At 60.6% G+C, this 23695-nt stretch overlaps 1 protein-coding gene across 3 annotated transcripts in view; it reads right to left on the bottom strand.

Moving 5' to 3' along the window:
- The window catches only part of MYRF (myelin regulatory factor), a gene marked incomplete at both ends in the record, with an annotated part of 33058 nt that overhangs the window by 905 nt on the left and 8458 nt on the right, over positions 1–23695 (bottom strand). Inside the window, 24 exons of one of the 3 annotated variants that reach the window (XM_080711944.1) lie at positions 490–595; positions 953–1027; positions 1233–1335; positions 3142–3393; positions 3866–4039; positions 4128–4213; positions 4369–4449; positions 4800–4868; positions 5168–5256; positions 5441–5513; positions 5590–5750; positions 6282–6391; positions 7171–7282; positions 7510–7710; positions 8084–8174; positions 8448–8558; positions 8728–8804; positions 9949–10144; positions 12069–12192; positions 12267–12517; positions 13862–14123; positions 14999–15060; positions 18113–18376; positions 18480–18567. In XM_080711944.1, coding sequence (XP_080568070.1) covers positions 490–595; positions 953–1027; positions 1233–1335; positions 3142–3393; positions 3866–4039; positions 4128–4213; positions 4369–4449; positions 4800–4868; positions 5168–5256; positions 5441–5513; positions 5590–5750; positions 6282–6391; positions 7171–7282; positions 7510–7710; positions 8084–8174; positions 8448–8558; positions 8728–8804; positions 9949–10144; positions 12069–12192; positions 12267–12517; positions 13862–14123; positions 14999–15060; positions 18113–18376; positions 18480–18567 — 3218 coding nt within the window. Of the gene's footprint in view, positions 1–489; positions 596–952; positions 1028–1232; positions 1336–3141; positions 3394–3865; positions 4040–4127; positions 4217–4368; positions 4450–4799; positions 4869–5167; positions 5257–5440; positions 5514–5589; positions 5751–6281; positions 6392–7170; positions 7283–7509; positions 7711–8083; positions 8175–8447; positions 8559–8727; positions 8805–9948; positions 10145–12068; positions 12193–12266; positions 12518–13861; positions 14124–14719; positions 14739–14998; positions 15061–18112; positions 18377–18479; positions 18568–23695 lie in introns of those variants that run through there. The other 2 variants (XM_080711945.1, XM_080711946.1) reach the window with 2 other exon arrangements.

The raw sequence follows: 23695 nt of genomic DNA, 5'->3' as shown, positions 1-23695 counted from the left end.
ACCAAAGTCTGTCTACTTCACATCTGTCTGCCACATCTGCTGGGAGCACAGGGCCTGAGACAGAGGCCGTGAATGGGTGAGAAGAATCACTTATTTCCTGTAACTTTCTGAGTCGCCCATGGCCTCTGGCCAAGCATGCTCCAGCCCAGGTTGTAAGCAGGCCCAGCCATCCAGCTCCCAACTAGGAGGCGGCCCCGCCCTGCACCCCAGGGCTCTGCTAACTGCAGGCCAGCCTCAGCAGCGGGGTCCTACATGGGCTCCCAGGCCGGCAGGGATGCTCCCATTTCCCTCGCTGCATTTGCCCTAGGTTAGCCTGGGGAGTTGTTTTCAGCAGGGATGAAATGAAGGAGACCTGGATGCCTATCCCCCTCCCGGCACAAAGGCCCAGGCCCTGAGGCACCTGCATTGTGACTCCCAGCTCCCTCTCCTCTGTTTGGAGACCACACTGTCCCCACCAGGAAGGCCCACAGCTTCCCTCCTGCCCCCTACCTGGGTGTCCTGGTGGGTGTGGAGGCTCTGCGGAACGCCCCCCTCCTCACAGGGCTCCTCCTTTGACGTCAGGCTGCACAACACCACGGACACAGGGGAGGAGGAGCTGCGGAAAGAGCCCAGTTAGCAGGAAATGGGCCCCGAGTCCTTCAACTCCAGCTCCCGCCCCGGTCCACCCCTGCCGCAAGCCCTGTCTTCAGAGCCTCTGATCCACAGAACAGCCCAGGTCCTGGCACAAGACCTTTCCCATCTGTCACCCCTTGTGGTCCTCAGCCTGTGAGGTGAGGCCGTGTCCCACCGAGCCACGAAGCTGACAATGAAGTCACTGCCCTCCGGGGCCCCCAAGCTGCATGGGACCACCACACGGGAGGTGTACCAGGCACCTGGGCCAGCCTCGGTGGATGGTCTGAACCCGGGCAGGGGCCTTCTGGCTCCCCTCTCTCCACCCCGCGCCAACACTCACTTCATCTGCAGGGTCAGGCTGAGGTGCAGTGGGGTGCTGCTGCTGACGGGGATGTGGTAGGTGACATTTCCAGGCCTGGCAGGGGCAAAGATGGCATCTGAGCCCAGGACCCCCCGCTGAAGCTTCTGCCCCCAACCTCAGCCCCATCTGTACCAGAGGCCGGGAAAGGGACCGCCCTTCCTTGTGGGGGAGGTTCCTCCTGGGAGTAGGCTCCGGGCATCTGCACTGCCTGCGCTGGTGCACCCAGGGGCCTCCTTAGAGAGGAGAGGGGCCGGCCCACCTGCAGGTGTCCTGTGGCGTGCAGTACTGGGAGGTGATGGGCATCGAGTTCTCCAGCACCTGGATGGAGGTCAAGGAGGGCAGTGGCTCTGCAAGGAGAAAGGGGGTCGGGGCAGGGAAGAAGAAGACAAGCTGTCTTTCCTTGCCAGACATGATCAGTCACTCACAGCTTAGTACAGCAGAACTAAGTACATGAGTTTCAGGTTCCTGCCAGACGGCCACAATGGCTGGAGTGACATCACACCCTTTTCCCAATAGACCTACAACCAGCTAGTTTCCATGAGCCTGAGCTCGGCCTCCTCTAAAACACCAGGTGCCCAGAAGCAGGACAGGCCTCCCACAATCCCTGCCAGCAGTGTTCACAGCCTGTCCTCGCTGAAGGAGCCCACCACAGGCTGGCTGGCTGTGGGGGGGGTGGGCCTGAAGAGTGCTGTGGGGTGGGGGTGCATCCTAGTTCACATCTGGGCTTACCACTGCATAACCTTCCCACCCAGAAAGGGGGCAATGGGACCACTGGCTTCATCTTTTTTTTTTTTTTTTTCTGAGGTACTGGGGGTGGAACCCAGGGGCTTTCTATCTCTGAGCTACACCCCCTGCCTTATTTGTTATTCTTTCTTTCTTCCTTTATTTATTTTGGTGGTACTAGGGGTAGAACCCAGAGGCTTTCTCTGGGCTATACTCCCAGACCTTTTTTTATATATATATTTTATTTGGAAACAGGATCTTGCTAAGTTGCCGAGAGCCTCACTAAGTAGCTGAGGCTGGCTTCGAACCCGTGTGATCCTCCTGTCTCAGCCTCCCAAGTGCGGGGATTACAAGCGTGCGCCACCACGCCCAGCGTTATTCTTTATTTTGAAACAGGGTCTCACTGGGTTGCAAAGGGCCTCACTAAGTAGTAGCTGAGGCTGTCTGTGAACCGCGATCCTCCTGTCTCAGCCTCCCAAATGCTGGGATTACAAGTGTGCACCACCATGCCCAGCTCCCCAGTCCTATTCTTTATTCTTTATATTTTTTGAAACAGGGTCTCACTGAGTTACGGATGGCCTCGCTAAGTAGCTGAGGCTGGCCGCGAACCGTGATCCTCCAGTCTCCGCCTCCTGAATGCTGGGATTACAAGCGTGCCCCCAAATGTTCTTCAAAGACAGCTCCAGTGTCACCTTCTGCAAGGAAGCCTTCTCCGCCACCTCTCCACCTTCGCCCAGGGCAAGTGCTCGCCCCAGCCCCGCAGAGGCTGAGTGCCCCCTTGGCCCGCTCTGCTGCTAGTTTTCCCTCTGGAGTCTGGGGCAGGGCGCCTCCGTCTTCACCCCCTCGGAGCCCTGGCCCAGGAAGAGCTGCTCCATGCGCGGTGAGCGGCTACCCAGGGACTGCCCCTGCCACTTTGCACTTTGGTCTCTAAAAGCCACAATGTCCACGCTTTTTGGTTCTTTGGGCCACAAAGGCCTCTGCATCTTAGTACAGAGCTCTGGTTGGAGCCAGGAAGATCTCCTGGCCTCCCTTTCAACCCCAAGGCAGCCCTGGGCACCTCGGAGGAAGCCGGTTTGAAAACCTCTGCAATAAAAGGTTCTCTGGCTTTGTGAAAACCTAAGCTTTGAGGTTTGGGGGGAGTTGGAGGCCTCCCCACAGCACCTTCCTGGCCTTGGCACTCTTGACAAAGGTGCCACGCTCTGGAGTTAGGCAGATCAGGTTCAGAATGGCCCTGGGCAAAGCCCTTCACCTGTGGCTCCTCATTTAGACAAAAGGAACAATTCCTTTCTTGCTGGATCTGCATAAGGCTCCTGGTACTTAGTATGTGCTCATCAAATGTCTGGCGACTAACAATTCTGCAGCCAAACACCCCGAGACTGGGCTGCACTGGGCCCTGGCCAGTGCGCCTTGCCAGGCTGGGCTGGAGGTGTTGCGTGGACAAGTACCTGGCTGGCCCTGGGTCCCCGTAGGCTGAGCAGCATCCGGACTGGGCTGGGGGGCTCCTCGGCGGGCCCGGCCATGGAGACCAAGGCTGGGGCTGTTCCTGGCCTTGCCCTGCCCCCCAGGGAAGGGGACTGCAGGGCTGGCCACAGGTTCCACGCCCTTAGGATGCTTGGAGTGGCCAATGCCATTGGCTGATAGGCCCCAGGACTTGGCTCTGATGTTGGTGACCGGGAGCTGGGCCATTGGGCTGGGGCCTGTGGATAGAATCAGGGACGAATTGAGAAGAGGAAAACTAGCCGGGTGTGGTGGCGTATGCTTGTCACCCCAGTACGTGGGAGGGTGAAACAGGAGGATCTCAGCTTTGTGGCCAGCCTCAGTTACTTAGGCTCTCTGCAATTTGGTGAGACCCTGTCTCAAAATAAAGGATTAAAAAAAAAGAGGACTAGGGGTGTAGCTCGGAGGTAGAATGCCCCTGGGTTCAGTCCTCAGTACCAAAAAAAAAAAAAAAAAAAAAGGGAGCTGACTGCCTGCCTCCTGTCCAGCCTTCTCTAGGGCCTCTGTGAACGCCTCTCCTGGCCCCCTCAGGGGGATACCCCAATCTTTCTCCAGCCTTCCTTTTGGCCTACAGTAGCCCTTCCCACCAATTAGCCTTTAGGGCCTTTCTTTGGACTCAGGTAACCAAGAATGTCCACCTGCAATCCAGGCCCTGTCTCAAGATAGCCATACCTGAGCGGTTAGTGCTGGGGCTGGGGCCAGGGCTGGGACGGTGTCCAGGACTGGGGTCCGTGGCAGGGCTGGGGGTGGGCGAGGAGCAGCAGACGACAGGGCAGGAGGGGCTGGAGCACAGATCCAAGGTGCGGACGGCCAGGCCTGGGGCCGAGCTGGGCCGCCTGGTGGTAACTAGGAAGCCAGGAGCTGTATGAGCTGGAGGGTCCCCACCTGGAACACCGCCTCCCCACACACACACCCAGGCCTTCTGGGCACGCACCCAGCAGCAAAGAGGGCTGTGTGCCCAGCAATCCAGTGGTCACAGGGGACTGTCGGAGCTGAGTGGTCCCAAAGCTCTGGCTGGACCTGCTGGGGAAGGTGGGCTGAGCTCAGAGAGGCTGGGGAGCTGGGCGTCCCGAGAAAGCAAGAGGGGGAAGAAGAAGAGGAGAGGGAGGCAGGAAGGAGGCAGAAGACGGGCAGCAGGAGCCAGAGGACAGAGGGGCACTCGGTCGGACACGTACCATGGACACATGGCCTCACTCCCCCCCGGGTGCTGGGGCCGGAGCAGGGCCAGGAGACAGGAAGTAGACACGGCAAAAGAGCTAAGGGGCACCAAAGAGACCAAGAGGGAGACAGGTGCAGGGAGGAGAGAGAGAGAAGACACAGTCAGAGGCAGCCCCCACAGCTAAGGTGATGGTGGGCCTGTCCTGACCCTTCCCTGCCCCCCATTCTAACCAGGGCCCCTCAGAAGGCACCCCTGGAAGGACACTGAGCAAACCAGAAACCTCAGCATCAGCAGAGATTCCCCCCTCCCGGAGGCCTCCCTCCCCTCCTGCTCCCCGCAGGCTGAGAGCCTACGGTTGGGTCCCTGTAGGTCCCACTGGCCTTGGGCTGCTCGCGGAAGCCCCGCCTGGCCTGGGCTTAGCCAGCAGCCCGGCCTCTAGGGACATACCCGTCTGCGTCCACCAGATCCTCCTCACTGCGCAGGCTCAGCACATACAGTGTGGACATGGACACCACGCTGGGAGCCACAGAAGAGGGCCGCTGTTAGAAGCAGAGCCACCACCCGGCACCCTCTCAATAGGTCAGGGTGTGCGGCCCTGAGCCAGGGCCGGCTCCCAGCTGATACCTGCCCGTGGGTTTCCCAAGACCCGGGAGGAGACAGAAGGCAAAGAGGGCAGCCCACCTTTCCTGAGACCCCATCACTTGACCCCTCAACCACACCTTGTACTCCCTGGGGCCGAGGCCCAAGGCCAGCTGACCCCATGGGGCAGCTCGGCTCTCCCCTCAGCCCCTGCCAGAGCCTGAGAGACTAGTCACCTGAAGGCCATGACCACCACCAGGGCAATGATGGTTCCCTGCAGGAAGCGCTGGCCGACACACGCCTGCTCCGGGACCACCGAGGACGACTGGGGCCAGGAGACAAGGGGAGCAGCAGAAGAGGGCAGTCTTAAGGAGCCTGCGGCCGTACCCAGCCCCAAGGGCCACCGTCCCCAAGGGCAGAGGGAGAGGAAGAACCGGGAGCTGTGCGGCTGCGGAGGTGCAAGTTGGAAAGGGAGGCGGCCCATCCTGCCTCCCAGCCCGGGCCCTCACCTTGCTGGCCACCTTGGGGGGCCTCTTCTTATGGGGCACACTGCCCGCCCGGCTGAACTGGCTCCCCGCGTGGCTGCAGGAAGAGGGCTGGGGTCAGGGGTGACTCCGGAAGGGGACCCTGCCGCCCCCCACCCGTGCCACGCCCCCACCTGAAGGCCCCCGAGCTGCCGGTGGACTTGAGGCTGTCCAGGCGCCGCAGCTTGGCCAGCTTCTGGCTCCAGCGCTCCAGCTCGTCAATGCGTGTCTCCAGGTTGTCTGTCAGCTTGCACAGCTCCTTCACGGCGCCCACATTCTCCATGAAGATGCGTTCCTGCCAGGGGCGGCGGGCCAGCCTTGAGGGCGCAGTTAGCCCTGGGAGCCCCAGGCTGCGGGCCACCAGGGAGTCGGAGTGGAGCCCAGCTCTCCCTTCTACCTCGGCGCAGACCTGCCCTCCAGCCCGCCCACTCTCTAGCTCCTGAGCTGGCTCCCTACCCAGCCCCCTGGCACCTTTGCCCCTGCAGGCCCAGCTGCCTGGACGGCCCTTGAGGTGCTTTGTCAGAACCAGAGCTCTGTCCCAGAGGCCCCCCCCCAGGCCCCCTCGAATGGCCAGGCCTCTCAGGCACGGAATGTCACCCTCATAATAAAGAACACACTGGCGCCTTAAGACGGCCGGGTGGCAATGTCCTGTTACCCTCCTTTTATAAGGGGGAGTCTCCGCGGGGTTCCTCTTGCCCTTGACTACTGTACAGCCTCCAGTGACCAAATCTACCCTCCATCTGGAATGTGTGCCCCTTTCCCTGTGGGGCCCCGGCTGGCCTGCCCCTCTGCTCCAGAGCCCCGCCAAGTCCCTCCCCACCCGGACCTTGTTCACCACCAGGAAGTTCTCTATGGTTTTCCCGTTGGCAAAGACCATGTCTCCCGTGTCCTTCACAGCCTCAGGCAGGATCTCCTTCACCTCCTGGGCGATGACACCTGGGGAGGGACAAGGGGGAGAGGGGCTGCCGGCAGCTCTTCAAAATAAGGGGGGGACTGAAGATGGACTGGAGTCGGGCTCCCCGGCAGCCTGGGAGGAGGTCCCTGCTACACGTGTGCACAGGGTCGCAGTTCCAGAACTCAAGGTGCAGGTTACCCAGGGTGGGTTTCTGGAAGTAAAGATCCCAGGGGGAGGGGAGCAGGGTTCCAAGAGGAGGTCAGGAACCTCTGGGGGAACCTGGAAGGGAGGATCCCGGGCCAGGATTCTGAAAGGTGAGGTTCCAGGATCCCCAGGAGGGGTAGTTTTTCAGGAGCTGAGGGACGGGACTTCTAGCCCGCAAGATTCTTGGGGTTGAGCTGGGCGTGGTGGATGCACCTTGTAATCCCAGTGTGGGAGGCTGAGACAGAAGGATCACAAGTTCACAGCCAGCCTCAGCTACTTAGGCTTTCTGCAAGTTAGTGAGATCCTGTTTCAAAAAATAAAGAATAAAAAATGGGGCTGGGGTGTAGCTTGGAGGTAGAATGCCCCTGGGTTCCATCCCAGTACAGAAAAAAAAAAAAAAACAAAAAACAAAAAAACTAAAAACAGATTCTTGGGGTCAAGTACCAGGGGTCAAAGGGGAGGGTTTTTTCTAAGATTCTTGGGGGTGAAGGTCCAGGAGTCGAGAGGGAGGGTTTTATTCCTAGGAGTTGAATGTCCAAGGCGACAGGGACAGCGCCTGCCTTGTCGGGGGCAGGGGCGAGGCTGCGAGGTTACTGTGCGCCAGGCGGATACCTACCAGTCTCTGGCGCGGCGGCTTCGATGCCTGCGCTGGCGGCGAACTCGGGTTTGTATCGGTAGTGCACTAGCCGCATGCGTGAGATCCTCTTTAGCTGCTCGGTAGTGTCCACCTGCGGGGAGCCAGGCCGCCTGAACCCTCCCCTCCTGCAGCAGGCCCCGGATCACAGAAGGGCGACAGCCCGGAGGCTGCAGTGTAGACAGACCCCTGCTACCGGGTCACTGGACTGAGATCCCGCATCCGCCCTTCCACCTGGCCCCGCCCTTCCACCTGGCCCCGCCCTTCCACCTGGCCCCGCCCTTCCACCTGGCCCCGCCCTCCCCGGAGCCCCGCCCCCACCTCCTGCACGTGCTCCTTGGCCCGCAGGTCGGATGGGTGCATGAGCGAGCCCATGACCTTGACATTGCCGTGCACAACCAGCGCCTCGTCCGGCCGATCCGTGTTGATGCCCACGCGGCCGTGGTGGAAGACGGTGTCGGGCACCTGCGCGCGCTGCCACAGCACGTCGCTGTCGCTCTCAAACTGGCCGGGGTTGGAGGCCTAGGGAAAGTCGGGGCCGGGTCAGTCCTGCAGAACCAGAGACCTGCAGGACCCTAGGGAAGGGGGAACCCCACAGCCACCCTCGCGGGTCCACCCAGGACTCTTTGGCACACCACCCCCAACTTGAACTGCCCTGTCCACTGTGAGGTCTGAGTCACCTGGGGGTCCCGGGAGGCTACCGGAGCGGTCTACCCTCAAGCTTTGCTAGGGAGGCAAAGCTGCCACTTGGAAAGGGCGAGTCGTGCCCGAGGCCACGCCGCCAGTGCCAGTGTACGGACACCGGCCCTTGAGTCCCCAGCACCCGGGTACTTCGGGGTACTGTTTGTTCCGGCTCTGGGGAAGACTCTCTACCCCCTAGGGGGGCGGCCCTCACCCGCACGATAATGCGCTCGGAGATCTGAGCTGCCAGCGTGTAGTTCTGGTTCTGCGCATGCGCCTGGAGAGCCACGACCAGCATGAAGTACCTGGGACGCACAGGGTCCAGAGGCGCGCTCAGGGCCCTGCTCAGTGCGCAGCTCCGCGCTGTCCTTGCACTCCCTCAAAGTGACATTAAACAGCTTCCAAGAGGGACCCAGGCCACCACGAGGGGGCAGACACCCCCCAGGCCCCAAACAAGGAGGTGCGGGGCTGAGGAAGGCCCCCACCCCGCCCTTTAAGAGTCCCTAGGTTGGTGGAGGGCTCTGAAACACCGCAGTGGGGACTCCGGCCAGCGTGTGGGATGGGGCCCGCCTGCTCACCTCTGGTCGGGGTTGGGCTTGCCCTTCTTCCGCATGTTGTTGGCGGTGGTCTCACTGAAGTGCAGCCGCCCCACGGTCACCTTGGTGACCTGCTCAGGGGGCAGACTGACCCTGCAAAGGAGAGACAGGGTCTCAGGGGGCAGGGAGGGAGGCCCCGGAGAGCCAGCCCGCGGCAGGTGGTACCCAGGCCAGGTGGGTGTGAGAGGTGGACACTGCGGGTGCCCTCTGGCCCCCCACAGGGTGGGTCCCTGCGGGAACCACGCTCAGGGGTCACACTCACGTGACAGGGTTGAAGGGCCGCTTGCTCCGGTCTGACTGTGACTGTTCGATGTTGATGGACTGGTTCAGGGCCTCCAGCTGGGAAAGGCCAGAGACAACAGCATCTCAAGATGGGCTCCCCACATGGCCCAGCCCTGCTGGACCCCGTGAGGAGACAGCTCATTTCCCCGAACTCCCCGAAAGCAGGGCTTTCACAGAGCAGCTGCCACCACACCCACACCCACACCCACACCCCTCCCCCTGGCAGGCACACTCAGCCTCCTCACCCCCATGGCACACCACTCCCTCACTTCTGCACGACCATGCACACCCGGTCCTGCAGGCCTGCACAGCCCCCGCCCGGAGCAGCCCCCACGCACACCCAGGACCCCACAGCCTGAGCCCCGCTGGCATGCCAGGCCCATGACGCTGAGCAGGCAGACTCAGCCGGCCCTCAGGGAGCTCTCAGACTCCAAATCTTGTGCTGTGGAGACTAAGTTCCAACAGGCCTCAGGGCAGATTTCCCTGCAGGAGCACTCTCCCGGAGACGGCCAGGAGGGAGCAGTGGCCTGGGCTCTGGGAGGGGGATCCCAGGGAGTGGGAGCCACCTGCAGGAAGGCAGGGACCCTGTTGGGCGCCACACAGGTGGGCTGCAGCGAGGGGCCGGCTCCCCAAGGCCCCTGCGGGCTCAGCTTAGAAGGTGTGGCTCTGCCGGGACACCAGGGTCCTGGAAGGATGGGGTGTACCGTGACCCCCTGTGTCACAAGTAGAGCAGAGCAGAAGCTGATACGGACATGCAGACCTGGGACAGGAGAGGGGCTGAAGGGAGGACGGGGGGGGGGGGAACTAGTGGAGGGGTGCTCTGGAGGGTAGCAGGCCCAGAGACATGATGGGGTGAGGGAGAGAGAAAACCCTCAAGATTATGGTTTGGGTAACCAGGACCCTAGCAGGGCCCCGTTCCAGAGAAGCCCACAGGAGAGATGGGGTCACAGGGAGCCTGGTTTGGGACTCGGAGCCCCAGCTGGTAGAGAGCCCAGGGGATGATCTGGGTGGGGACGCAGGCTTGTGGGTGGGGAGCAAGCCAGAGAGCTGGGGAACAGAGCTGATGGAGCCAGGGAGAGAGGAGGCGGAGGGCTGGGTGGTGGGTGGATCTGGCAGCAGGGTGTCTCCTCACACACTCGAACTCCCCCTGCGGCCTCTCAGTGCCCTAGCCCACCGGCCTCCTGCCCGACCCGGAACCTGCCTTCACGCCGTGCAGCTTGAGGTAGAAGCTGTCGAGCGGCTTGAGGCCTTCGGGCGTCTTCACGTACTTGGGCTCGCCCAGCATGCCGATGTATACCGTCACCTGGAAGTGGTTCTTCTTCTGGCACACAAAGGCGTCGTCGCCCACCGAAAAGTTGAAGCCCTTGTCAGCATCCACGCGGTAGGTGAGCATAGGCCTGGGGGGCCGGACAGGGCGATCACCTGGGGCCCCCCAGGGGTGGGGCTGGGATGTGGCTTCCTCCCACACACCCTGCTCTGAAGCAATGTCCTATTCTGTACCCCGAGATCCTCAAACCACCAAGGGGGCTGTCCCCACCTCCCAGAGATGGAAACTGAGTCCCCAAGATGGGCACACGCACGGCTCTGCTAACTGCTCAGCGGAGACGGTCTTTCCTGGGCCGGGGGCTACTTCCTGTACCAGTGATGGGTGACTCAGGGCAAGACCCTTGAGGCCCACCCTTGAGATGGGCGGGAACTCCGAGGAGGGGGCTTGTCAGCCCAGCCACACTTGGCTGCTCCCCAGAGGCTCCCTGAAGCCCCCTCCCTCACGGGGGATGAGGTGAGAGGGGCTGTCTGCAGAGCCTCATGGTACCTGACAGCTGGTTGTCTTGGCAACGGTGGAACCAGGCGCCGGCTCTGCTACAGGCCCAGCCCCAGCCCACCGGCATGCCAGAGCCCCCAAACGCCCTCATTCTGACCCCCAAGTCTGCCCGGATTGGGAGAGGGGCACTTCTGAACATCCCTTCAGATTCAGCCGGAAGTCTGCCCATCTCTTGTTTCAAGGGCTGTCCAAGTCGGCCCTGTGGGGGACCTCCAGGTGGCAGTAAAGAGGGCAGCTGTTGGCCTGGCGGCTTGGCATCCTGACCCAGACCCCCAGGCACAAGCATTGCCCCTGAAGACGCCGGCCTGGAGGGGGAAGAGGCCTTTGGGCCTGGCTCAGGTCCACGGGAAGGCCTCAGCTCGCCGCCTCCTCCCTCCTGGGCCTCCACCCACAGGTTGGCCCGGCAGAGGGCCAAGGCAGCGCCTGGCCACACCAAGGACCTCTGCTTGCAGCCTGGAATGGCAGGGTTGGCCCCAGATGCGGAGGTAAAAGGGTATGTGCGTGGGGGTTCTCCCCAGGCTATAAGGACTAGACTCTCGCACACCTTACCATGAGACCCTGGCAGATCTCACGGTAAGGTAGGAGAGAAGAAATTCAAAATAGGTCCAAAGGAGACATCAAGGAAGGACGAGGGAAATGTCCCCTTAATGGGGAAGCTTCTGTTAAAATACCCAGCGGAAATCCCCTCACTTACGCTAACTCCCTTGGGCACCGTTATCCATCCCCCTGTGAAGCGTTTGAGGGGAAAGACCCCATCAGGACCTGGAAGACGCCCTAACACCCCACAGAAGGCGGCCAAAATAGCCTCGTCTTGTGATCGCTGAGACACAGGACCTCACTAAGGTCCTGTGACTGGCCTCAAACCTGCAACCCTCCTGTCTCGGCCTCCCAAGTGCTGAAACTTTTCCATTGTGTAAGCCAAGGACCCCACCTGTCTAGAGGTGGGTCTCCCTCTCCCCCCCACTACAAAGTCCTCCAAACCCTTCAAAATCTCCCATGCCTGGCAAGCCCCAAAGCAAGTTAAGAGAGTCGCCCTCCCACCGGGCGGCTGGCGGGCGTGCTCCTACAGGGCTCCTGGCCTAGGGCCTGGGAAGATGAACCCAAGGGTGTGGAGGGAGGGCCAGGAATGATGGCAGCCTGTGGCCCAGCCTCCCTCGCCCCTCTGCAGGGAGAGGGCTGCTGCGAGGGCCCTGCTTACACTCTGCTTCCGGCTAGGCTACCTTCTCGGAATGCAAGGAGGTGTGTGTGGGGGGAACAGGCCTCAGCCCACTTCCTCCTGCCTGGGCGTGCCCCCCAGGCCCCTCCCTGGCCAACACCACCCCTTTGGGAGTCCTGGGACTGGGCAGTCAGGAGCCCTGAGCACCAGCCCTGGCTCTTCCCTGCGCCTGCGTGCTCTTCCGTGAAATGGACCCCCTTGTTCTCGGGGCTCCCGGGCCCTGGCTGGGACCTGGGGGCCCCCAGGCTGGCGGGAGGTGGGTGGCCGAGTACCGATCACTCACAGCTCTTTGTAGTTGGCGTCGTACAGCGTCGCCCACTTGTTCTGCTGATGCGGCTGCCACTTGATGGACTGGTAGTTGGGGTCCAGGTAGGAGCCACTGAGGCTGTCGCTGTCCTGCAGGAGGCCTAGAAGAGAACACCCACGTGGGCCCCGGCCCCAGACCCCGCTCCGCAGCTCCCGGGGCTGGCCGGCCGCATACCTGGCGAGGGTGCACCCGGCGGGTGCCAGGGCGGTGTCTGGACCCGGGCGATGCTGAGGGGCAAGGAGCCCTGGCCGGGCGAGAGCGGGCCCTGGGGGGGCCAGGGAGGGGACGGGGCTCGCGCAGGGTGCGGGGGCAGGGCTGTCACCGTCCCGGGCTCCTGTTTGATCATTCCGTTCAGCATCTGAGCATTGAGGGTGTCAGGGGGTGATTCGGAGTGCTTCCTCTTCTTGGAGGGGTGCGTGGGGAGCCTGGGGGGACAGAGTTGTGCACCATGGGGGCTGGCTGGCACTGGGCAGCGCGTGTCTCCAGCACACCCAGCAAGGGACCAGACACACATAGCGCTCTGCCCTCATGCACAGAATGAGTGGGTCCCTTCCCTGCTGCATCACTCTTGACACGGGGACTCTAGAAAAACAACCCACAGAGGGCCAGCAGGTAGTGTCCCCAGGGAAAGGGGAGAGGGGAAAGTCTGGGTAACCTGTAAGGCACCCCTTCCCCTTCGGTTTTACAAAACATTCTGTTCAAACTGAATCTTTCCTTGAACTGCGTCTTTGATGAAATTTCCATATGCTCACGGGTTCAAGGCCAGTTTTATAAACTTAGCGAGACCCTCGGCAACTTAAGGGGATTCTGTTTCAAAATAAAAAAGGTCAGCCTCAGCTACTTAGTGAGGCCCTTCGCAACTCAGTGAGTCCCTGCTTCAAAATAAAGAATAAAAAGGAGGGCTGGAAGCTGGGCGTGGTGGCGCACGCTTGTAATACCCGCGCTTGGGAGGCTGAGACAGGAGGATCGCGGATCGCGGTTCATGGACAGCCTGAGCTACTTAGTGAGGCCTTCAGCAACTTAGTGAGACCCTGTTTCAAAATAAAGAATAAAATATAGGGCAGGGGGTGTAGCTCAGAGGTAGAATGCCCCTGGGTTCCATCCCCAGTACCACACATAAATAAATAAATAAATAAATAAATAAATAAATAAATAAATAAATAAATAGGTCTAAGCTGGGCATGGTGGCACAGACGTCTAACTCTGAGGTCAAATGCCCCAGGTTTGATCCTCAGAACAAACAAACAAAAAAAAAAAGGCAAAAAAAACGAAAGAAAGAAAGAAAGAAAATCACCAATAACCTGGGCATGGTGATGGTGGCCCAGGCCTGTGATCCCAGTACTTGGTGGGCTGAGACAGGCAGGTTCCAGGCCAGCTTCAGCCATGCAATATGCAAAACAGATGAAAAGATAATTGGGCAGGCTGGAGTGGGATATTGGAGGGGCTCAGGTCCAGGCCTGGAACCTCTTGGAAACCCAAGGCCTCCACGAAGTGGTTGGGAAGCCGCTAGCGTCTGTCTGGGTTAAGGGGACAGTCCTCTCCTAGTTCCATGACCTATGTGTACCTCTCTCCCTCTCAGAGGCTCAGTTTACCCATCTGTAAATAGGGTAACTCACCGTGGCTGTGAACCCCCCATCCCCATGGCATTGGGCCTGTGTATCAACGTGCTACCCCCATCTGCCTGCACAGCCTCTACCCCACTCATCACCCTGCACCCCCCACCTCTAGCCCCCCCCCCCCCAGCTCCCAGGCGGCCACCGCAGCCTTACTCAGCTCCCTGCTGCTGGAGCAGCTGCTGAAGCATCTGAGACTGCTGGGCGTGGTGGAGCTCGGAGGGCACCAGGCCGGGCCCCATGGCGGCATATGGCGGGATTGGGGGCTCGGCCTTCATGTACAGGTCCCGCTGCAGGACGGGGTAGTGAGGTGGGGGGCCGGGCAGGTGGGCCGGAGGCGGGGGCGGGTGCTCCAGGCGGGAGGGCACTCCCACGTGGCACAGGGTCTCCGGGGTTATGGTGCGCAGGAGATGGGGATCTGCGAGAGAGATGGGGGGCAGGCATCAGAAGCCAACCTCCCTCTGGTTCAGGGTCTCCTGCTTCTGCCCCATTCTGAGCCAAGCCTGGAGCCCCGGAGAGGCTGGGCAGCCGGCCATTAGAGCCCAGGCAGAGGGTGGGCGACCTCTCTTAGCCGGCTCTTCCCCCAGGCTGGGCCAAAGCTCCCCGAGAAGAGCCCCAAACTCAAGGTTCCTCCTGCCTTCCAACTCCTCCCAGCCTGGATCCGCTCTGGCCTCAGAAAGGAGTCTCTGGGGACCCCCAGCCCCGTCCCCAGCAATCAGCCAGTCCCCCTCCCTCCCGCAGCCCCTCTTGGGCTCCCGGGCTGGGGGGCCCCCCAGCCCTAGGGAGAGGCGCAGCTCCCTTGTCCCCCAGGAGGCATTCCAGGGATGTTTTGGGTAAGATAAACAGAACTCTTGACCCCTCTTCAGGCTGTGGGAAGCCAGCTGCCCATGGTCATTCTGCTCTTGGCCACCTGGGGGCTGCTGCATCCCAGGTACCCGGAAGGTGAGGTGGGCCCAGCGGCAGTGAGGCCTGAGCTTGGACTGCACCCGCGGCCTCCCCTGGCCGTCCACTTACCGCCGAAGGGCGCGTCCATGATGGCGCAGGCCGCCGGGAGGGTGGCATCACCGGCAGGGATACTTGCTCAGAGGCAGGGCCAGGCTCCCCACCCGCCCACGGGGAAACAATAGCCAGCGCCGGGGAGTATTTGACCAGCGATAATCTGGCCCGTTGGGCAGCCGCTGGCCCCCTCCTGCCCGCCTGCCCGCCCGCTCTCTCTCCCTCCCCGATAAGGCTGCCCCAACCAGCCCCAACCACTTGCCCAGACCGGAGGGGGAGGGCACGCCCTGGACTCACCGTTCACCTGTTGGGGGGAGTAGGCCTCAGAGCCCGAGTCTGGGGGTGAGTCCGGCAGGGTGCTGCAAGGGCCAGAGGAGGAGCTGTCGGGCCACCAGCTGAGCCCCAGCCTTCCAGTCGGGCAGCTTCTCAGAGGACTGGGGTCGAGCCCCCCCCCCCAAGCATTGAGATCTCCTCACTCGCACCTTGGGGGGTATTTTTTGTACCACCCACCTTGGGGTGCCTGGCAGGGCCTGGGTTAAATTGTTGGAGGTTTGGGGGTCCTTCCTAAGATCTCAGATCTTAGATCTCAGATCTAATGGCCGCTTGTGAGTCAGTAACCAGCCAGGTCCCTGGTGATGGCTCAGGGACTCCTAGACTCCTTCCCCAGACCCAGGAGCCAGGCCCCTCCCTCCCTCGATGCACCCACCACAGCCCTTCAGCTGCCGGGAGACCTGGGCCCGGGGCTGGGCTGGCGGAGGCTCCATGGGTCACCAGCGGCAGGCAGGTATGGGCTGGGCAGGGCGCCAGCTCTGCTGGGCCTGGGCTGATTTTTTTTTTTCTTGCAAGTTTTGTTTTATCAGTAGTTCAGGAAAAAGAACAAACTCAAGCCCCAGAGGTCAACATGTCCTGCATGAACCCTGTGTTCGCCCAGCAAGAGGAAAGCTTTGGCTGTTCTGGGGGATTCAGCTTCTGGAATGACTCCCCTCCCACCATGCCCGGGAACCTTCCAGAAAACTGCCAAACCCTCACCCTCCTGCACACAGCTCTGTGCCCGTTCCAGAGTCCAGGTGTGTCCCTGGACAAGTCACCCACCCGCCCTCTGGCCTCCTTTACAGATCTGTGAGACTGGACCAAGAATTAAGGTTGTGTCAGGGGAACAGAGAAACGGACCTCGCTTCTCTACCCATAAACTTCTAGCTTCTCCTTGTGCGTGTGTCTTTCATTGCTGCGGCTTGGGACGAGACCCAGGACCTCACGCCTGCTAGGCCAGCACTAAGCACTTGGCTACACACAGCCCTGTGACGTACTAATACCCCTCCTCATCCCGGCTACAAAACCCATGGAAGGAGGCATGTCTGTCTAGTTTATTCCCCCAAAACAAGGCCTGCCCCTGGTCCCCGTGTGGCTCTGGGCAAGTCCCGTTCGCTCTCAGAGCCATGAGAACCCTGTCAGGAGGAGCACCCAGGGCCCAAGTTACCCAGCCTGCACATTGTTTTTTTATTTTTCAGTACTTGGGTTGGAACCCAGGGCCATTCAACCTCCGAGCTATACCCCCAGGCCTATATTTTATTCTTTATTTTGAAACAGGGTCTCACTGAGTTGCAGAGGGCCTCACTAAGTAGCTGAGGCTATCCGCGAACCGGGATCCTCCGGTCTCAGCCTCCCCAATGCTGGGATCACAAGCGTGCGCCACCATACCCAGCTTAGCCCATACTAACTAAATGTTCATTCTCTCTCCTCTGCCCTCAGGGGTCTAGGGTTTAGGGACAGCGTCAGGGCCTCAAGCCGCCAGTCTGCAAAAGCTCTTCCGCTGCAAAAGCTCACCCCAGGCCCCTTGAGTGGGGCCCCTCTACCATCTGCTGCAAGCCGGTGGCTCAGGACACTCTGCTGACCACGATCAGTGGCCACCGTCCACCCCACGTCCTCTCATTTGATTTCCAGGATGAAAACTCAGGGGTTGGCATCTGGGGCTTGCTAAACAGATGAGGAGCCCGAGGCTCCGGCAAAGAGAGGTAGTGGATCTCCTGGCACCTGGTGGGGTGGCAGCCAGGCTACCTGGACCAGCGATGTTTCAGCCTTTCTTCACCAGACGCAGGGTCCTCTGCCCAGGCTGGGGGCCCAGGGAACCTAGAACTTCCTCTTAGCTCCCCTGCAGGGCGGGCTCACATCTCCCCCACAGCATGTGTCCTGAGGCTGCCCTCGTCCACCTTGAACCACTGTCAAAGCCGGGCCCAAGCCGAGCGTGGTGGCTCTGAGACCGTAGGATCGCGGTTCTCAGACAGCCTCAGCTACTTAGTGAGGCCCTCTGCAACTCAGTGAGATCCTGTTTCAAAATACAGAATGAGCCGGGCGTGGTGGCGCACGCTTGTAAACCCGGGCTTGGGAGGTGGAGACAGGAGGATCGTGCAGGTTCAAAGCCAGCCACGCTGGCTTAAGAGACCCTGTCTCCAAATAAAAAAATATATAAAATAGGTCTGGGAATGTAGCCCGAGAAGAGTTCCATCCCTATTACCACCAAAAATAAAGCAAGCAAGCAAGAAAGAGAGAATTTTAAAAAAAGGGCAGGGGGTGTATATAGCTCAGAAGTCAAATGCCCCTCCTGGGTTCCATCCCCAGACCCGCAAAAATAATAATAATAATTAATAATAATAATAATAATAATAATAATAATAAAATAAACAAAACAACAACCACCAAAAAAACAGGCCCAGGCGGGTGTGGTGGTGCACGCTTGTAATCCCAGCATTTGGGAGGCTGAGACAGGAAGATCATGGTTCAAAGCCAGCCTCCGCTACTACTTACTGAGGCCCTTTGCAACTCAGTAAGACCCTGTTTCAAAATAAAGAATAAAAAATAGGACTAGGGGTGTAGCTCGGAGGTAGAATGCCCCTGGGTTCCATCCCCAGTACTGCAAACAAACAAAACCAACCAAATGAAAAACCCAGGCCCAGCGGCAGGTTAGAGAGTGGGGAGGGGTGGGGAGGGTGAGGCCCCACAGAGACAAGATACTGGCTCCATGGGTCTTGGGGGGCAGGGGGGCTTGAGGGACACATCTGAGCTCCTGGCCTCTCTGAGACCACAGAAGATGTCAGGTAAATGCCCTGGGAGGCAGTGGAGAGGCCCCAGTACTGTGTGTGTGTGTGTGTGTGTGTGTGTGTGTGTGTGTGTGTGTGTGTGTGTGTGCGCTCGCGCACATGTGCCGGGGTTCCCGTGAATGTAGTCATGGCCTCCGGTCTCCACCCCTCCTGTCCCCTCTTTGCACACTCTCAGGGCTTTTTCTAGCATTTCCATCCCTCCTGTCACTCCTGCCCATCCTCTGCCTCAACCTACCCTCAGGGCTGCCCATCCCTGGAGCCCTTCCCACCACCAGCGGTGGGCCAGCACCTCCTGCCCTGCCCCTGACGCACTCACCCTGGGGCATACGGAGCCTTGGGCTCTGCCTTGATGGGGGGCCCGGAGCTCCCCAGGAAGGGTTTCGGAGCGGCCCCCATGCCGTTGTTGTTGTTGCAGTTGAGCGGGGTGCCGTAGCTCGGGGGTGGGAGGGGACCATGGCGCCCTGGGGAGGGTCCGCCCGCAGGGGGGCTCAGGTGGTGGGCCCCGCTGGAGCCGGGGATGGCCGGCTGGCCGTGGGGATAGGGGGCTGCACTGGCTGGAGCAGAGATGTCCGGGAAACAGCTGTGGAGAAGGGAGGAAGCTCAGCCCAGCCTGAGGGGTGGGGGCAGGAAGCAGCCGCCCCTCCCACAGGGGCCCCACAGGCGCCCGGGGCAGGCCCACTCACAGGTCTGAGGCATCCTCCTTGCCGATGTACTCCTCCAGGATGCTGGTGTCCAGGTTGGAGGGCTCCAGGGCTCCGCTGATGTCATGGCCTGCGGGCCGGGGAGGGGAGGCAGCTGGGCTCCGATGGCCAAGTCCTTAGGGATCCCAGGGCTCCGGGCCCAGGGCGCCGCCCTCCTCCTCCTCCTCCTCCTCCAAAACCTCTGTCCCCCACCCCACCCAATCTGTACATCCAGGTCAGGGGGGATTCACTGTCCAACCACCGGACGCCTCCCCCAACACACAGGACAGTCTCCAAACGGCCCAGAGCACGATGGGCAGCGGGAGGCCGCCCTTGCCCCGCCGCACCCCGGCCAGCTTTGTGCCGGGGCAAGCCCCTGGGTCCCGCGTGCTGCCTGAGGTTCTTATGCCTCACACCCAGCATGGTGCCCTCTCCGGAGCAGCTCCAGACAACCAGCACCTCACGGGAGCCCCCTGCACCAGAGGAGGGACGGAAAGCCCGGCCCAGGCACACTCAGTGGATATTCCCCTGTGGCAGGGCTGGGGGTTCTCAGCTCTCCTTTCTTTTTCTTGGTTTTTCTTTCTTTGTTTGTTTGTTTGGGCTTTTTTTTTTTTTTTTTTTTGGCCCTGGGGATTGAACCCAGGGACATTCTGCTGCTGAATTTTTTTTTTTAATTTGGAAACGGGGGGGTCTCGCTAAGTTGCTGAGGCTGGCCTTGAACTTGCAATCAACCTGTCTCAGCCTCCCAAGCACTGAGGTTACAGGCGTGTGCCACCGCGCCGGTCCTCAGGCCCCGTTTTCCAGAACAGGCGGAGGCATACAGAGGAGGCAAGGCTGGCATCATGGCGGGCGGGCACCAGGGCGGCCCGAGCTCCACGGCTCCTCCACCCGCTGCCCTTTCCTGGGCCTTCCCTGCTGGCCCAGGCCCACAGAGGGGAGGGACTCGAAGAAAAGCAGCCGGGGCTCCTGGGCACCATGAAGGGAGGAGAGGGGGTGGCGCTGGCCTTTCTTCTCCCAGGGTCACCTTGCAGGGGGAGCTGGAGGGTGGGGTGATAAGGGGCTGACGTGGGAGCTGCGTCAACCCCGATAATGAGGACTGCCCTTCCCACAGGGCCGACCTGGGCTGGCCAGCCCCACTGAGGCAGGCCGTCCTCCTCAGGGAGGAGCTCACGCCCCTGCCCTGGCAAGCCCTGGAGACCAAGCTCAGACTGGCCAGTAGGAACCCCAGCTCGACTGCGCCCTGCTGTGTGACGCTGGGCCTCCATCTCCTCATTAGTAAAATGGACATGTGAACAGCTACTTTTTTTTTTTTTTTTTTGCAGTACTGGGGATAAAACCCAGGGGCATTCTACCTCTGAGCTACACCCCCAGCCTTATTTTTCACTTTATTTATTTATTTATTTATTTATTTATTTATTTATTTATTTATTTTTGGTGGTACTGGGGTTCCTGGAAGCCCTTCTACCTCTGGGCTACACTCCCAGACCTATTTTATATTTTTGAATCAAGGTCTCTTACGCCAGCGCGGCTGGCTTCGAACCTGTGCGATCCTCCTGTCTCCGCCTCCCAAGCGCAGGGACTACAAGCGTGCACCACCACCACGCCCGGCCACTCTTTTTATTTTTGAAACAGAGTCTCTCTGAGTTGCAAAACGCCTCACTAAGTAGCTGAGGCTGTCCGCCAACAGCAATCTTCCTGTCTCAACCTCCTGAATGCTGAGATTTACAAGTGTGTGCCACCACACCCGGCTTTTTTTTTTTTTTTTTTTGGTGGGTCTGGGGATGAAATCTAAGGGTATTCTACCTCCAAGCTACACCCCCTGCCCTATTTTTTATTCTTTATTTTGAATCAGGGTCTCACTGAGTTGAGAAGGGCCTCACTAAGTAGCTGGGGCTGTCCGTGAACTGTGATCCTCTGGTCTCAGCCTCCTGAATGCTGGGATTACAAGCGTGCGCCACCACGCCCGGCCTCTATTTTTTATTCTTTATTTTGAGACAGGGTCTCACTGAGTTGCAAAGGACCTCACTAAGTAGCTGAGGCTGGCCAAAAACCGCGATCCTCCTGTCTCGGCCTCCCAGAGGCTGTGATTACAAGCGTGTGCCATATAGTAGGCGCTCAGAAAAAGGAGAGACCTGCTTCAGTTCCCAGCTTCCCTCCAGGCTCTGGGGTCCCCAGAGCCCCCAGCCCAGCCCCTCCCTGGCCCCCGCCGGCATTTCAAGAATGCTGAGCCCCTGCTTAGGTGATTAATGAGCGGCTAAGCCCTCCTAGGAATCACGCGCTGCCCGCTGCTGCCCGCCTGCGACACACCAGGGCCCTCCCGCTGCCCCCCACCCACTCGCCCTGCTGCGAACCGGGGCACCCCAAGCCCCCCAACCTGAGGCTAGGGCAGAGGAACTCTTGGGCTGGGAATAAGCCATCTGCATGTGGAGGTCCAGGCCCCACCCATCCTGCCCTGGTAACCAGTCACCATTTATTAGCCGCTTGCTGTATGCCTGACATGTTTGAAGCCAAGCACGTTACTAATCGTAGGCGTTTACACGGCGCAAAGCCTTCCATAGGTTCTTCCTGGGTGGGGTGGGGCGGGGGGGTCCACTAAAGTCTACCCTCCCAGAAAAGGGCCAGCGGCGGCAATGGCAGTTCACGCTGAGTGCCTACAGGACTTCGCCATTTATAATTATCCCGGTGACAGGGACGGGGTCAGGCTGCCTGCGCCCCTGGCCGGCCCAGCGCTACGCCAAGTGCTTTAAACATTTGATCTCTCGAGTCAACCCCGGGCCTCTTGCCATGAACTTGGTGTTTGCTCCTCCACCGACGATCAGAGAGGTCAAGTCCCTCACCCGGGCTGCACAGCAAGGAGGCTTCCAACCCAGGCACAGAGTTCTGAGCGAGGTGTGGCTGATGGTGCAGTGCCTTCCCGCCCAGGCCGCCCCACCTGTCGGGCTGGAAGGTTCCTGAGGAAGGAGAACCGGGAAGGGGGAAGGAGGAGGGCGCTGGAGCCCCCTCCAACCCTGGCCGCTGAAGCTGCGTGTTTTTGAGACTGAACTTGGAACCGGTGACTGATGAGCTGCTGGATCCTGGCGTTGCTATTTATAACCAGCCCAGCCCCCTCTCCTCCACCCCACCCGCAGGCCAGGAGCACTCCTAATCGCCCCTAATCCTCCTGCCCACCTCCCCCGGGGACCGGGGCCTCAGGCAGAGGCATCCTGGGAGACCCTAACAAGAACCAGATGTGGTTGGGGGAGGAGGGACCCTCTGGTGCCAGGGGCCGGTCGGACGAGGGGGAGGAGGGAGCAGCCCAGGGGCAGGGTGGGCCCGGGGCTGGGGAGCCCAAGAGAACCTCCCGAGGAAGCCAACTCCTACCTTCCTCCCTCGCCCCGAAGCCCCGGGGCGCCTGCCTGGCCCTCTACCACCCCGTCCAGCCAGAAAGTGGCACCTGAGGTCCCAAGCCAGCATCTCTGACCTCCCCCTCCTCCGGTTCTCCAACAATTTCTCACTGGGATAAACTCAGAGCCCTGTGTCTGTCCGAGGTCCGGGACACAGGCCACATGGCAAGGACGCTTCAAACCCAGGTACAGAAAAGGCCAGACTCAGAGGGAGAAAGGTGTGGCTGTTGGTGGCCTGCCTTCTGGCCCACCCCACCCCACTGGGGCCCTCCGCCTGCCCCAGGCCCCTGCCTGCAGCTTTCTGTGGTCCAGCCCCAGCCTCCTTCCCGCCCCACTGCAGGGCCTTTGCACATCCTATTCCCTGGCCCAGGAAAGAAAGCCAATTCCTAGCATGCCTCAGGTTTCTGCTGCAAGGTCAATTCCCCAAGAGGCCGTCTCCGGCCATCTCATGGGCCTCACGCTGCCTGTCCACTGGGCTCTTTGCTCTCCTCCCAGCCCACCCGACTGCCAGGGGCGAGTGCCCACTGCTCACCTCAGGCCGTGGTGCCCAGCCCCACACCGCGCCCTTTATGCGGCTCATACACAATTCTCTATGAGACAGATGGCTTCGTTCTCCTCCATTTTACAGATGGGGGACCGAGGCTGAGGGGGGCACCTTGCCCTGCGCTTCCAGGGGCAAGATCCGAGCTACACCCTCAGTCTCTTGCAGAGTGTAAGTTTCTTGCCGGGCGTGGTGGCGCACGCTTGTAATCCCCGCGTTTGGGAGGCTGAGACAGGAGGATCACGCAGGTTTGAAGCCAGCCTCAGCTACTTAGTGAGGCTCTCAGCAACTTAGTGAGACCCTGTTTTCAAAAAAAAAAAAAAATAGGTCTGGGAGTATAGCCTGGAGGTAGAAAGCCTCTCCCGGCATACAGGAGGTGCACAATAAATATCGGTGGAAATAACACACGAATGGCAAGCCGGGGACCAGGGAACCTCAGGCAGCTGTCCCGGGCTTGGGGCGCAGGAGACAGAGGGCCTCCAGCCCTGCCTGTCCTGCTGTGCTGCGCCCCAGCTGCTCCTCATTAATTAGGCCCTTTATTACCTGCTTGGAACAGATGCCAGACGCTGCCCCTTCCCAGGCAGGCCAGGGTCTGGGCTGTGAGAAAGTGGCCTCTCTCCTCCTCCTTTTAAGACCACCCAGCTGAGCAGGAGAGGAGCCCAGGGCACCCAAGCCAGGTGCGGAATAAGAGCCGGCGGGGACCCAGGTGGCCCCTCCACCCTGAACCCCTCCCCTCCTCGTGCTCAGCCCCCCCACCCCACCAGCTGTGGCTGCTGGCTGAGTCTCTGCCATTGTCCCGGGGGACGGGGGAGGGTGGGGACCCTGCACAGTGGGAGGCTTGTGCCCTGCCCACCCCTCCCCTGCCCCGTCAATGGGGCGCTTGTCAATTCATGGCCCAAACATGGCGGAAATCCCGTCGGCCACGTGGCCGTGAGCAGGGTGGGCCAGGGCCTGGGGATGCTGGCCAGGCCTGGCTGAACTGAACTTGGGATGGGCAGGGCCTCAGGACCCAAGCTTGTGTCCTGAATGTCTACCCCAGGCATCTGAATCCAAAGGGGTGCCCTCGCTCAGGTATTGGCTACCTGAGAGACGGGCAGTGAGGGAGCCCGGGGTCAAAGCGGACGCCTGCTCCACTGCTGTGTGGCCCTCGGCAAGTGACCTGAACTCCGTGGACCCCAGCTTCCTTCTCCACCCAATGGCGCAGGAGTCGGGCTTGGCGGCGCACCCCCGCGATCCCAGTGCTTGGGAGGCTGAGACAGGAGGATGGCAGGTTCAAGCCCGCCTCGGCAACTTAT

Source organism: Muscardinus avellanarius, assembly GCF_963383645.1.
Source record: "Muscardinus avellanarius genome assembly, chromosome: 1".
Lineage (NCBI taxonomy): Eukaryota > Metazoa > Chordata > Mammalia > Rodentia > Gliridae > Muscardinus > Muscardinus avellanarius.
Note: the sequence above shows the minus strand (reverse complement) of the source record. Positions and strands in the feature narration are given on the sequence as shown.